The following is a 14,838-nucleotide window of genomic DNA, read 5'->3' as shown; positions in this document are numbered from 1 at the left end:
TTGATGTCAGTCCCCTCGCTGGGGAGCGAGAACACGCGACGCCCTCCCTCCATGTTACGTCCGGCGATGAATTTTGCTCCGGAGCGCGATTCCCCGCCGGAGAGGGAATCTGCTTAGGAAGGCTCAGGCTGAGCATCTGCTTTGCTGTGAGCCTCCAACCTTATTTTTCCCTTTTTTTTTCTTTTTTCTTTTTTCCCTTTTTTCCCTTTTTTCTTTTTTCCTTTTTTCTCTTTTCTTTTTCCTTTTTTCTCTTTTCTTTTTTCTTTTTTCTTTTCTTTTTTCCTTGTTTTTTCTTTTTTCTCTTTCTTTTTTCTTTTTTCCTTGTTTTTTCCTTTTTCTTTCTTTTTCCATTTTCTCTTTTTTCTTTTTCTTTCTTTTTCCTTTTTCTCTTTTTTCTTTTTCTTCTTTTTCCTTTTTCTCTTTTTTCTTTTTCTTTTTCTTCTTTTTCTTTTTCTCTTTTTCTCTTTTTTCTTTTTTTGTTTTTCTTTTTGTTTTTTCCCTTTTTTTTCTCTCCCCCCCCCCTCCCCTTTTTTTCCCCTCCCTTGCTTTTCAAATCCTTTCCTGCCAGCTGGCATTTTCCAGCAGCAAGAAAAAAACACAGCAACTTGCTCTGACTCTCGGAGCCTCCCCATCCTCCCCAGCCCAACCCTCTGCAAACCTCCCAGCCCTGACATCAAGGACCCAACCTCCCCCCCCCCCCCGCAAAAAAAATAAAGGAGGAAAAACCATAGGGAGAGAGGATGGAGCTGGCGGATGAGCCGGATTTCCATGCGAGGGGATGAGGTTGGGGAGGCCATGGGCTTCCCCTGGCAAGCAACGGAGAAACCGAGGCCAGCAGAAACGTTGAGTCATGAGTGCGGTTCGCAAGCGATGTGTTGGTTTTGTTTTTTTTTTTCCCCCCCCAGTAAAATTCCTCGCTGGGGAGGAGCAGAGCTGGAGGAGGCGGGGGGGGCAGCTAGGGATGAAGGCCTGTGCCCCCCTCAAATGGGGCATTGACCTGATGCTGATGGGGATGCACCCCATTGCAATGGGAATTCCCTGGGCAGGTCCCGTCCCCCCAAACCCCCCCGAAGGGGGGGTTTGGGGGGACGGGACCTGCCCAGGGAATTCCCCAGCAGTTGGATGGGAGGAGTAGCATGATCTGGGGGGGGGGCTGCAGGAGATGGGGGACCCCATCCCTCCTCCTCCTCGCTACCCGCATCCGCCCACCCCCACGCAATGGGCGGCGCAGCCCCAGCTCCATTTATCATCATCTGCGGGCAAGTGAAGTGTGCAGGGAACAGCTGCTCCGGTCGGCTGAGCGCCGAAAGAGGGGGGGAACACGGTGATGGGGGGAAGCGAGGGGCTGGGGTCTGCCCTGTGGGTACCCCTCCCCTCGGTCGCCGCACTGGGAGGGAGTGTTGGCGTTGCGGGAGATGGTGGTGGTGATGGGACGGGGGGGACTGGGGAGAGAGGGTGTTAATGGGGTGCGTTGGAGAGAGGGTGTGTTAACGGGGTTCATTGGGGAGAGGGTGTATTAAGGGGGTTCATTGGGAAGAGGGTGTATTAAGGGGGTTCACTGGGGAGGGGGTGCAATAAGGGGGTGCCTTGGAGAGAGGGTGTTAATGGGGTGCATTGGAGAGAGGGTGTATTAACGGGGTTCATTGGGAAGAGGGTGTATTAACGGGGTTCACTGGGGAGGGGGTGCATTAAGGGGGTGCCTTGGAGAGAGGGTGTTAAAGAGGGGTGCGTTGGAGAGAGCGTGTATTAACGGGGTTCACTGGGGAGGGGGTGCATTAAGGGGGTGCCTTGGAGAGAGGGTGTTAATGGGGTGCGTTGGAGAGAGGGTGTATTAACGGGGTTCATTGGGAAGAGGGTGTATTAACGGGGTTCACTGGGGAGGGGGTGCATTAAGGGGGTGCCCTGGAAAGAGGGTGTTAATGGGGTGCGTTGGAGAGAGGGTGTATTAACGGGGTTCATTGGGAAGAGGATGCATTAACGGGGTTCACTGGGGAGGGGGTGCATTAAGGGGGTGCCCTGGAGAGAGGGTGTTAATGGGGTGCGTTGGAGAGAGGGTGTATTAACGGGGTTCATTGGGAAGAGGGTGTATTAACGGGGTTCATTGGGGAGAGGGTGCAATAAGGGGGTGCCCTGGAGAGAGGGTGTTAATGGGGTGCGTTGGAGAGAGGGTGTATTAACGGGGTTCATTGGGAAGAGGGTGCATTAAGGGGGTGCCCTGGAGAGAGGGTGTTAATGGGGTGCATTGGAGAGAGGGTGTATTAACGGGGTTCATTGGGAAGAGGGTGTATTAACGGGGTTCACTGGGGAGAGGGTGCATTAAGGGGGTGCCCTGGAGAGAGGGTGTTAATGGGGTGCATTGGAGAGAGGGTGTATTAACGGGGTTCATTGGGAAGAGGGTGTATTAAGGGGGTTCACTGGGGAGGGGGTGCATTAAGGGGGTGTCTTGGAGAGAGGGTGTTAATGGGGTGCGTTGGAGAGAGGGTGTATTAACGGGGTTCATTGGGGAGAGGGTGCAATAAGGGGGTGCCCTGGAGAGAGGGTGTTAAAGAGGGGTGCGTTGGAGAGAGGGTGTATTAACGGGGTTCATTGGGAAGAGGGTGTATTAACGGGGTTCATTGGGGAGAGGGTGCAATAAGGGGGTGCCCTGGAGAGAGGGTGTTAATGGGGTGCGTTGGAGAGAGGGTGTATTAACGGGGTTCATTGGGGAGAGGGTGCATTAAGGGGGTGCCCTGGAGAGAGGGTGTTAATGGGGTGCGTTGGAGAGAGGGTGTATTAACGGGGTTCATTGGGGAGAGGGTGCATTAAGGGGGTGCCCTGGAGAGAGGGTGTATTAACGAGGTTCATTGGGGAGAGGGTGCAATAAGGGGGTGCCCTGGAGAGAGGGTGTTAATGGGGTGCATTGGAGAGAGGGTGTATTAACGGGGTTCATTGGGAAGAGGGTGTATTAACGGGGTTCACTGGGGAGGGGGTGCATTAAGGGGGTGCCCTGGAGAGAGGGTGTTAAAGAGGGGTGCGTTGGAGAGAGGGTGTATTAACGGGGTTCACTGGAGTGAGGGTGCATTAAAGGGGTGCATTGGGGCAAGGGTGCACTAATGAGAGAGTGCATTGAAGGGGTGCCTTGGAGAGAGGGTGTGTTAAAGGGGTCCATTGGGGGAAGGATGTATTAACGAGGTGCCTTGGAGAGAGGGTGTTAATGGGGTGCCTTGGAGAGAGGGTGTATTAACGGGGTTCACTGGGGAGAGGGTGTATTAACGGGGTTCACTGGGGAGAGGGTGCATTAACGGGGTTCTTTGGGAGAAGGAGGCATTAACGGGGTGCATTGCAGAGGGAGCGTATTAATGGGGTTCATTGGAGGGAGGGTGGGTTAAAGGGGTTTACTGGAGAGAGGGTGCATTAAGGGGTGCACTGGAGAGGAGACGCATTAAAGGGGTTCGTTGTGGGGAGGGAGCATTATCGGGGTGCATCGGACAGAGGGTGCATTAGAGGGGTTCATTGGAGGGAGGGTGCATTAACAGGGGGCATTAGAGGGTGCATTGAAGGGGGGTGCATTGAAAGGGGGTGCACCCAACGGGGGGTGCCCGGCCCCGCCGAGCTGGGTGCCGTCGCCCAGTGCCAGGCACCGCAGGGCCGTCCGCGGGGTGCAGGGACAGACGGACGGCGGCAGCTCCGCAACCGCCTGGAGGGTTTGACCCTGCCCCGGGCGAGCCCCGCGGGTCCCTTTGCACTGTCTGTCTGTCCGTCCCCCCCAGTTCCTCTCGCTCCCAGCTCCTGGGGACAGGACGCCCTTTCCTGGGCTGTCCCCCACACCCCGACCCCCCCGGCTCCCCCCAACCGCCCCTTTTCTCCCCTCCCTTAATAATCAAATTCTCTGGAGCAGTTTGCGGTGTGGCAGCCGGCCAGAAAGGGTTTCTTTAAACTCCACCAGCTCACAATTAAACAAATCCGGGGCTGATGCTCCTCGATAGGCGCTTACTCACCCCCCCGAGAGCCACCGAGGGGGGCCGGGCTGTGTGGGGGGGGTCCTATCCCTTTGCTCTCCCCTCCGCGTGGGGCTGCACCCCTGGGTGGGGAGCAAGGGCTGGGAGGGGGGTTGGTGCAGAGGTTTTGGGGTGGGGACCGGGGGGGTGCCAGCGCTGCTGCGATGGTGAAGCATCCCCCCGCGAGAGCGCGCTGCTATTTATAGTCGCCGAGTCCTCGTTGATGGCGCAGCGGCGAAGGCGAGGGAGCAGCCGGAGGAGCAGCAGGGCTGGGGGTGCTGGATCAGGCCCCGCGGGATGAGCGGCAGCTGGGAAGCGAGGCCGGGGCGCAGGGGGCCGGGGGATGCCCGCCGCCCCCCGGGGCCGAGGCGTCGGGGAGTCTTGGGTGCTTACCGAGGGTCCCCTGCCACGGAAAGTCCTGGGGTGCCTTCAGAGGGCTCCGGATCCAGCCCTGCCGTGTCCCTGCCAGCCAAGGGGAAGGGGGAGGAACGGGGAGAAGGTAGGGAAGGAAGAAGGGATGGGGGGAGGAAAGTAACGCCAAACCCAGCCACGCAGCACAAATCCTCCCGAGCAGCGGGCGGGCTGCGAGCCACCGCGCGAGCGGGCGTCTGCGGCAGCGGGGCTGCGCTGGCCTTGGCGGTGCCGCGCGGTGCCCCCCGGCTCGGCTCCCGGCACCAGCCCTGGGCACCACATCAGCTCCGTGTGCTGCAGCGTGGCCTCCCGCACCACGGCGTGGCCCCGGGTCACGCACCGGCTCTGGGAGGTGCAGCGGGTCCCGCGGGTCTCCGAAGGGTGACGCTGGGGCTGTGCTGGGAGCTGTGGGGCCGGCTGGGCTGTCCACGCGTCCCCGGGGACTGGGGCGACGGGATGCTCCGGGGTGGCTGTAGCCGGAGGCGAGCGCGGCTCCTTGGATTGCAGGGACAGGATCGCGCTGGCCCCGGGCACCGTGATGGCCCCAGGTCCCTGCCGCCTCCCACGGATGCCCCGGGGACCCCTTCCCGGCGACCCATGCCGTAAGCCCTGGCCGCAGCCGTGGCGGCTTTGCCAGGCCACCAAGGGCAGGCATCCGGCTGCAGCCGTGTGCCGACGGCCCCGTATCGATTCCCATCGCGGGGGCAGCAGGGGCCGGGCTGGAAACTTCTTGGGGGCCGGGGGGAGCGCGTCCGGCAGGGACACGGCGGGGGGAGCGAGTGCACGGGGCCCCAGGGCCGCGGCCGCCTCCCCCTCCCAGGAAGGGCCGTAACCTCGCTGCTGCCGACAGCTTGATTTGATGCCATTAAAGTGTTTGCTCGGAAACAGCCTACATCAGGAGGCAACATCTGTTATGGCCCTTCTCCGGCAAAGCTGCGGCAGAGCCCAGGGCAGAGCTGGCCTCCGGCTCTGCCGACAGGTCCGGGTGCTACCGGTGATGAGCGTGTCCCCTCCTGGCCCCAGACGGCAGCGTCCGACCCCCGGCAGAGCCCGGTGCCCGGCTGCAGTCTGCAGGGAGATGAGGCCGTGGCTCCCGCCATGGCACCTCCCTCAGCGCGGGATTTTGGCTCATCTCGGACCGGGAAGCAACAAGGCAGCCCCGGCCGCATCTCCTGCCGGCGGGCCTCATCCAGCCCCCCACATTGTGGCCCCTGTAAGAAGATGCCCAGGGGCGCAGGATGGGCCCCGGGCCTTGGCAGGCACTGGGACGTGGCCGAGGCTGGCTGTCCCCATGGCCTGATCCTGCTGGGGGGGCTTCCTCCCACCCACACACGTGCACACCCTGCTGGTGTGCGCGGCGCTGCACACCCTGCATGCGTGCATACCCCCCGTGCATGGCATGCATGCATACCCCCCGTGCATGCACACCCTGCACGCGTGCACACCCTGCGCGCATACCCCACGTGTGCACACCCTGCATGCATGCACACCCCGCACGCGTGCACACCCTGCACGCGTGCATATCCCGCACGTGTGCACGCCCCGCATGCGTGCACACCCCACATGCATGCATATCCCGCATGCGTGCACACCCTGCATGCATGCACACCCCGCACGCGTGCACACCCTGGATGCATGCATACCCCACGTGTGCACACCCTGCATGCATGCACACCCCGCATGTGTGCACACCCTGCACGCGTGCACACCCCGCATGCATGCATACCCCACGTGCATGCACACCCTGCATGCATGCACACCCCACGTGCATGCACAGCCCGCACGTGTGCACACCCTGCACGTGTGCACAGCCCTGCATGCGTGCATACCCCACGTGTGCACACCCTGCACGCATGCATACCCCACGTGTGCACAGCCCTGCATGCGTGCATACCCCGCGTGCATGCACACCCTGCACGCATGCACACCCCGCACGCGTGCTCACCCCTCACACGCTCCCTTTGTGCAGCCCCTCCTCTGCGTGCCGCCGAGCGACCCGTCCCCTCGCACCGGGTGCTTTTGCTCAGCCTGGCATTGTCCCAGCTGTTTGAAAAAGTAACAATAATTAATTAATAATCATAATTAATATTAAAAGCGAAAAGCTCCCCTTAAAGGACCAGCCCAGGGTCTTCTCAAGCCGATTTCATTTTTCAAACCTGTTTCCACGGGGAGCGTGAGGGGCCCTTTTCTCCCTTTAATTTTCTCGCCGCACCCAGGGCTGCCCCAGAGGCCTGGCTTTGATTTTGCTGCCTTTGTTGCGGCAGCCCCGGCGCAGGACAGGGCAGCACCGCGCCCACACCGCGGTAGGGGCTTTCATGCCGGCCTCACCAGATTTTTGATTGCCCCGTCTTTTCCCCGGCATCTAGGCTGTAACCCATCCAGTTGCCCGTGCAGCCTGCGAGGTGCAGCTGCGATATGGGGAAGGGACATGGAAAGCGTCCAAAAAGGGGATGGGGGGCACGGGGTGCCAGGCTGGTGTGGGTGGCACCGAGCCCGGCTCCAGGCGTGCTGGAGGGCATCGTGCGATCAGTGCATCCCTGAGCTGCTGGCAGTTATGGAAATAAAACTAAATAAAGCCCCGTGTGCGTACATAGACCCTGAAAAGGGGCTGAGACGTTACCGGTGTCCGCAGGGCGCTGGGGGGAAAAGGGGCCAAGCTGGGACTGATCAAACCGGCCGTGCGATTTGTGCGGCTACGGCAGAGCTACCGACAAAGGGCCCGTCCGGAGCCACGCAGCGTTTGGCACGTTGTGGCGGTGACACGAGGGTGGCAGAGGGACACGTGAGGACACACGTGTGTGTGTCCCCCGGCTCGGGGCTGCCCGGCGCGGCTGGCACCACGGGAAGGTGTGCCGGGGAGCTCGGCTCTGCCGGTGGGTGCTGGGTGTCAGACACCACCAACGCCCCGTCCCCTCCCCTTGTTACGCTCATCACCCTAATGAAGGCAGAGGGGACAGCACGGGCTGCACCGGGGTCACCGCCGCGGCACCGCACCAAGGGAGCAGCACCGGGGAGGTCCCCGGGGAGCTGCAGACCCTTGGGGCTGCCCTAACCGCGGCTCCCAAATCTCAAGCCACTGCCAAAACAGGCTCATGCCCCCCCAGCGCCTCCGACCCACTGGTGCTGGGGACAGGCAGGATGCGTCCCCCCCCCGCCACCGAGCCCTTCATTAGCTCACGGGGCCCTCGCAAGCCACTCCGCTGCCTCCGAGATCAAACCGGTGACCCAGGTGCTTCCCTGCACCTAACGCAAGCGGGGCTAGGAAATGGGGAGGTTTAATGACGACGGTGGCGAGGCGCTCGGCTAATAGACGTCTGCTGGCGGGAGCAGACAGCTTCCAGATGGTATCGCACCGGGGCAGGGGGATCGGCTGGGGCCGGGGGGGCTGCAGGAGGCAGCAGCAGGCAGAGACGGGCAGAGCCAGCAAGTTGAAATGACTTTTTTTGCAGCAGAGCCTGCGGTTCTGGCCCTCCACGCTGCTGCTTCCAGTAATTAGCCCAATAATTAAAAAGAATGGCGATAAGCGGGGTGTTCGGAGGGGCTCGCAGGATCCCGGCATCCCCGGGGAGGTTGTGCGAGGAGGGGGGGGGGGTAAGTGATTTGGAGAAGCGAGGGGCAGCGGGTGCATGAAACACAGAGCGCCGGGGCTGGGGGGCCCCAATACGGTGCAGGGGGTCACTGCGCCACGCGGGGCAGGCAGGGAGGGGGTTTATTCGCCCCGCAAAGGGGGTGGGCGGCAGAGACGGGGAAGGCTCCCAGCAGCAGGGCCAGGAGGGCTGGCTGGCCATGCCGCAGGCAGGGAAGAGGCAGCCGGACCCCAGCCACCCACCCCCCAGCTCGCGGGCAGCGTGCTGCGAAGCAGGGGGATGCAGCGTGGGGCGATGCAAGGAGGTATGGTAGAGGATGATGCCGGGCGATGCAAGGTGAGGCGGTGCCACACCAAGCGATGTGACGTGGGGCGACACGATGCGATGCAGAGCGATGCGAGGGGATGCAAAGCCAGCTGCTGCGATCTAGGGCGATACAGGGCGGTGCGATGCAAGGCGATGCGATGTGATGCGATGCAGGGCAATGCAAGGCGATGCGATGCAAGGCGATGCGATGCAACGTGATGCAACGCAAGGCAATGTGATACAGGGCGATGCGACGCAGGGCGACGCAAGGCAAGGCGACATGATGCAGGGCGATGAAATGCAAGGTGATGCGATGCAGGGCAATGCAATGCAGGGCGACGCAAGGCAAGGCGACATGATGCAGGGCGATGAAATGCAAGGTGATGCGATGCAGGGCAACGCAATGCAGGGCGACGCAAGGCAAGGCGACGTGACGCAGGGCGCTGAAATGCAAGGCGATGCAATGCAGGGCGATGTGAGGCGATGCAGGGCAACGCGACGCAGGGTGATGCAAGGCGATGCAGGGCGATGCGAGGGGATGCGTTGTCAGGGTGCCGGCGAGGCGACGCAGCGCCAGCGGGGTGATGCCCCGGCAGGCGAGGCGACGCCCCCGCGGCGTACGCGGCACTGCCCCTTGCCGCGCGCGGCCGCGCTCCCCAGCCTGCCACGGTGGGGATACTTCATTTGAATTCTCGCCTCTCTCTCTTCGCAGATAACGAGCCCGCGCCATGCAGTCCTTTCGAGAAAGGTGTGGTTTCCATGGCAACCAGCAGAGCTACCAGCCGACTTCACAAGATACATCACGCCTGGAGAATTACAGGCATCAAAGTCAGGCAGGGCCGAACTGCGAGCGGCAGAGGCTGGTGGCGAAGGAGTACTACAGTCAGCAGCAACTGCCGTACTCGGGCTACGAGAACAGCGCCGTGGAGAAATACCACCGGGGAAACAAGCAATTAGCGGGGCAGCAGCTGCAAGGCAGGCCGGCCTTTTCCAATTACGCCGTGCAGGAGAACAGCCCCTATCCGGCCCGTTATTCGGGGGACGAGAGCTTGCAGGCGTGGGGCGGCCAGCCGCAGGCGCTGCCCGGCGGCGTGGCCAAGTATGAGGACAGCCTGATGAAGAAGACGGCAGCGTCACTGGCGGGCGGGCGGCCGTACCACGAGCCGGCGGCCGCCTCGCTGCCCTTCCGGACTCACTTTCAGCAGCAGCAGCAGCAGCAACAGCAGCAGCAGCAGCAGCAGCAGCAGCAGCAGCAGCAGCAGCCGCCCGCGCTCCCCTACCCCAAGCTGCAGCGGCAGAAGCTGCCGAACGACGTCTCCTCGCCCATGCCCTTCTCGCAGAGCCCCCACTTTGGGCAGCACTCGCAGTCCTTCCCCGCCTCCTCCACCTACTCCTCGGTGCCGGGGGGCAGCCAGCCGGTGCACTCCTACAAGAGCTGCACGGCACCCTCGGGGCAGCCGCCGCTGGAGCGGCCCCTGGGCAGTGCTGCCAGCCTGGCCCCCGGCCCCCGCGTGCCCAACCTGCATGGCTACCAGCCCAACCGCATCGGCTACGAGCAGCCCCCGCAGCCGCCGCCGCAGCCCCCGCAGCCACCGCCGCCGCAGCCCCCGCAGCCGCCGCAGCCCCCGCAGCCACCGCAGCCCTTGCAGGGCCGGCATCACGCCCCGGAGACCCTCCACTACCAAAACCTGGCCAAATACCAACATTACAACCAGCCAGGCCAGACCTACTGCCAGGGCGACGCGCCGCCCGTCCGGACGCCGGAGCAGTACTACCAGACCTTCAGCCCCAGCGCCAGCCACTCGCCGGCTCGCTCGGTCGGCAGGTCCCCGTCCTACAGCTCCACTCCCTCCCCGCTGATGCCCAACCTGGAGAACTTCCAGTACAGCCAGCAGCCGCTGAGCGCCGGCGCCTTCCCGGCCGGCATCGCCGACCACAGCCATTTCATGCCGCTGCTGAACCCTTCTCCCACCGACGGGACGAGCCCCGACGCTCAATCCGGGAACTGCAAAAACTTGCAGAAGGAGAAGCTGCCCGAAAACCTGCTGTCGGACCTGAGCCTGCAGAGCCTGACGGCGCTCACCTCCCAGGTGGAGAACATCTCCAACACCGTCCAGCAGCTGCTGCTCTCCAAAGCGGCCGTGCCCCAGAAAAAAGGCATCAAGACGCCGGCGAGGACCCCCGAGCAGCTCAAGGGGCAGCACTGCAGCCCTGAGAGCAGCACCTACTCCGCAGAGCAGGTGGGGACCCCCCTGTCCGACCCGCTGAGCACGCCCCAGTCCGTCCACGCCGAGACACAGGATGCCGACTACCTCAGCGGGTCGGAGGACCAGCTGGAGAGGAGTTTCCTGTACTGCAACCAGAACCGCAGCCCTGCCCGTGTCAACAGCAACTCCAAGGCGAAGCCCGAGTCGGTGTCCACCTGCTCTGTGACCTCCCCGGACGACATGTCCACCAAATCAGACGACTCCTTCCAGAGCATCCACGCCAGCCTGCCCCTGGAGACCTTCACCAAGTACGTGACCAACGAACGGGACTGTCCCCGGCTGCTCCTCAGCGCCCTGTCCCAGGAGGAGCTGGCTTCCGAGATCATCGTCCTGCAGGACGCCATCAGCGAGAAGGCGGACAAAGCCTGGGCCAACTCGCCCATGCTGAGCAAGGAGGCCACCAAGTCCCCCTTCCAGCTGGAGAACCACCGGCCTTGCCTGGACTCCATGGTGAAGGGTGCCTGGCCCAGCCAGGGCGACTCCAGCACTCTCACCGAGCCCCTCAAGCTGGACAAGGCTTCGGGGGCCAGCGCGGGGAAGGACTTTGGCGAGGAGGTGTACGAGGGTCCCCAGGTGGAGTTCGCGGCCGCTGAGACCAAGGAAGCGCTGAAGGACGCGGCCCCACTGGCCTTCAACTCCAAGCCCAGCATCCCGGCGGCGACGTCGAGCACGGGGGCCGCCGGCTACAGCTGCTACTCGAACACCACTGCCAATTCGGTGGGGTCCGAGAACGCCATGGAGCACTTCGAGTGGCCGGAGGAGAGCCTGGGCGAGGCGTGCCTGCGGTGGAAGGAGCTGGGCTCGGGCCTGCAAGCTACTGACCTCCCCAAGGGCTTGTTCCCCAGCAAACTGGTGGGCTCCTGCAAGGAGAAAAAAAATGCCTGCGGCTTGGATCTGTGTGACGGCGAGCAGCCGGCCAAGAGCGAGCCAGCCCGGGACTTCGGCCAGCAGGTGATGGAGGAGGAAGAGGAGGAGACGCTGACCTACGACGAGGCCGCGAAGGCGGACAGCGAGAGGTGGCTGCAGGACACCCGGCACTGCTGCTCGACCGGGGACTTCAGCGAGATCCCCATCATCTCCTCGCCGGAGCTGAAGGAGTCAGACCTGGAGGCGGAGGAGTACTCCTCGCTCTGCGAGCTGGCCGCCTCGGAGCAGAAGTCGGTGACGTACGACGCCTCGCCACCCAAGCCCCCGGAGATGCCCGCCGTGCTGTCCTCCAGCGAGGTGCCCGTGTCCGCCGAGGAGACCGTCAGCACAGTGGAGAAGGAGAGCTCGGCTCCCGCCGCGCGCCTCTCCGGCCAGTCCGTCATCCTGCTGGGCCCTGCCGTGGGCACGGAGACCAAGGTGAAGAGCTGGTTCAAGTCCTCCCTGCCCCACATCCAGCCCGAGGAGGAGAGAGGTGGAGGGGAGACGTCCCACCCGGAGACGGCCGATGCCCAGTCTGCCCCGTTGGTCACGGTGAAGCAGCAACTCACCTCCGAAAACGCGATGGGGAAGACTGAGCCCGTCTCGCGGGGCAAGAGCCTCCGCAACAAGAGGGTCCACTGCCGGCTGCCGGAGGGGGACGGCCCCGGCAGCGCCGTGCCAAGCCCCTTCGATGACCTGCCGGCAGCCGGCAGCGTGGCCAGCGCCTGCCTCGGGCCAGACGGCCAGGCGGAGATACCGAGCAAGAACGCGCACAGCCAAACGCCCCGGTTTCCAGCCGAGGGTCTGCCGGCACGCATGTGCACCCGCTCCTTCACCGCCCTTGCCGATCCCCGTGCCCCGGCGCCGCTGGAGGGGCTGAAGGCCCCCGCGCACCAGGAGAAGCTGGGGAAGAAGCCCGCCTGCGGCGTTAAGCAGCGGGTAGCTTTCAAAGCCAGGAAGCGCAGCGGCCGGCCGGCCCCCAAGGTGGTCCAAAACGCTGGCGATGCCGCCCTCCTGGTGCCCGGCTTGGTAATGGCGGAGGAGGCGGAGGGGCCGACACCGCCGGAGGGGGACGCGGTGGAGGCAGGGGAGAGGGACCAGCGGTCGATGATCCTGCGCTCCCGGACGAAGACGCAGGAGGTTTTCTACACCAAGAGGCGGCGGGGCAAGCGGGCGGCCGACGTCCGGCTGAAGAACTGCAAGGCGCCCAAGAAGCTCATCTCCAACAACCACCTCCCGCCTGCCTTCAAGCTGGCGGCCCCGGGCAGCCCCCACAAGGAGAGCAAGGTGGGCGCCAGGATGAAGCTGCCAAAAACGGGGCCGGGCGTGGGGGGCAAGATGTCCGAGCGTCCCCTGCACTCGCTGAAGCGGAAGTCCACCTTCATCTCCCCCATCCCCGCCAAGAAGAGGAACCTGGTCCTGCGGAGCAACAGTGGCGGCATGAAGGAGGAGAAGCCGGAGGCCCCCCCCAGCCTCTTCAAGAAGATGCCCGTGGCCAAGAAGGTGAAAGCCAAGCTGCCTCCCAAGAGCTCCGGCGAAGCCGTCCCAAAGCCCCCCCCGCCGAAGGAGGCCCCCGATGTCTGCATCAAGATCACCTCCCGGGCGGCCTTCCAGGAGGCCACCAAGACCAAAGTGCTGCCTCCCCGCAAGGGCCGCGGCCTCAAGCTGGAGGCCATCGTCCAGAAGATCACCTCGCCCAACCTGAAGAAGTTTGCCTGCAAACCGGCAGCCACGGCGGTGGCGGCGGCGGCCACAGCGGCTGCCTACGGCACCTCCCTGAGCCCGGCGGGGGCAGAGAGGGAGCGGGCGGTGAAGCACAGCGGGGTGGCCCTGGTGGCGGGCGATGCGCGGCTGCCCAAGCTGGCGGCGGCGCAGAAGGTGCCTGCCGCGCCGGTGGCCGAGCAGCTCTGCCGAAATCCCAACGGCCGAGCACCGAAGGGGAAGCTGGGCGGCGGGAAGAAGCTCTCCACCGACGGCTGCCAGGGCGAGGCCTGCGTGCCGGCCCCGGGGGCCCAGCCCAGCTCCACCATGGCGGCCAAGAGCCTGGGGCTCCTGCCCAAGAAGAGGAACCGCAAGGGCAAAGCAGCGGCGCTGGGCATGGCCAAGGTGCCCCTGGGCCCCGTGCCACCGCCGCTGATCCGGGAGCGTGCGGCCGGCCCGGGTGGCGGGGAGGAGGTGCCGCGGGAGGGCAAGAAACCAAAGAGCGAGGAGAAGGAGGCGGGGGGCGGCGAGGGCCCCCCCGAGGGACGCCCCACTGCCGGGCCGGCGCGGGGGCCGAAGCCGCGGGCCAACCACTCCAACTACAACGGCTACTCCAAGCGGCAGCGGAAGCGTCTGGCCCACGGCAAAGCCAAGGCGGTGCCGGCGCGGTGCAAGAGCCGCGGCAAGCGGCGGCGGCAGGCCCAGCAGGCCCCGCTGCTGCACCCTGCCGAGCCCGAGATCCGGCTGAAGTACATCTCCTGCAAGCGGCTGCGGGCGGACAGCCGGGCCCCCGCCTTCGCCCCTTACGTCCGCGTGGAGCGGCGCGGCGAGTTCACCACCGCCTGCACCGTTGTCAACTCGCCCGGCGAGGAGGCCCGGCTGCAACGGGGACCGGCCGGGCCAGCGCCGCGACCGCGGGCGGCCCTGCCCGCCTCCTCCACCATGCACATGGGGCCGGTGGTGTCGAAGGCGCTGAGTGCCGCCTGCCTGGTCTGCTGCCTGTGCCGCAACCCCGCCAACTACAAGGACCTGGGGGACCTCTGCGGCCCCTACTACCCCGAGGACTGCCTGCCCAAGAAGAAGTCGCGGCTGAAGGAGAAGGCGCGGGCGGAGGGGCCGGGCGAGGACGCCATCCTGCCCGCCGCAGCCGAGCGGGTGCCCCGAGGGACGGAGGGCGGCTGCGGTGCCGGTGGCAAGGCGGCGCGGCCGGAGGGTGCCGCCGAGGCGGCCAAGCAGAGCGCGCTGCGCTCCAGCCCGCGGGGCATGTTTCGCAGGCTGCAGAGCTGCTACTGCTGTGACGAGAGGACAGAGGGCGAGGAGGCGGCCGAAAAGCCCCGGCGGCACGAATGTCACAAGGCCGAGTCCCTGCCGCAGGAGCCGGCAGGCGACACGCAGGAGCACTGGCTGCACGAGGCCTGTGCCGTATGGACCGCTGGGGTTTTCCTGGTGGCGGGGAAGCTCTACGGGCTGCAGGAGGCCGTCAAGGCGGCTGCCGACCTGGTAAGAGCTCGGCTGCCCGCCCGGCACGGTACGGCATCCCGGGGCGGCATCTCCCACTGGCCGCCTTCAGCCGAAGCCGTTCCCGTGGCTGCGCTTCCAGCCGGGATGAAAATAGGGTTGGCCCCCGACGAGTCGTCCTGGGAGAGCGGGGCAGATTCAGGCGCCATGAACCCCGCTGGCTTC

At 64.5% G+C, this 14,838-nt stretch overlaps 1 protein-coding gene across 5 annotated transcripts in view; it reads left to right on the top strand.

The window, feature by feature from the left end:
* Positions 1-14,838, top strand: part of RAI1 (retinoic acid induced 1) — an 80,801-nt gene that overhangs the window by 61,949 nt on the left and 4,014 nt on the right. For all 5 annotated transcript variants that reach the window (XM_075514926.1, XM_075514923.1, XM_075514922.1 and 2 more), the window contains one exon: positions 8,994-14,655. In XM_075514926.1, the coding sequence (XP_075371041.1) occupies positions 9,010-14,655 (5,646 nt within the window). In that variant the 5' untranslated portion in view covers positions 8,994-9,009. The remainder of the gene's footprint in view (positions 1-8,993; positions 14,656-14,838) is intronic.

The sequence above is a fragment of the Mycteria americana genome, chromosome 12, assembly GCF_035582795.1.
Source record: "Mycteria americana isolate JAX WOST 10 ecotype Jacksonville Zoo and Gardens chromosome 12, USCA_MyAme_1.0, whole genome shotgun sequence".
Taxonomy (NCBI): domain Eukaryota; kingdom Metazoa; phylum Chordata; class Aves; order Ciconiiformes; family Ciconiidae; genus Mycteria; species Mycteria americana.
This window is presented reverse-complemented; position numbering and strand designations above follow the sequence as displayed.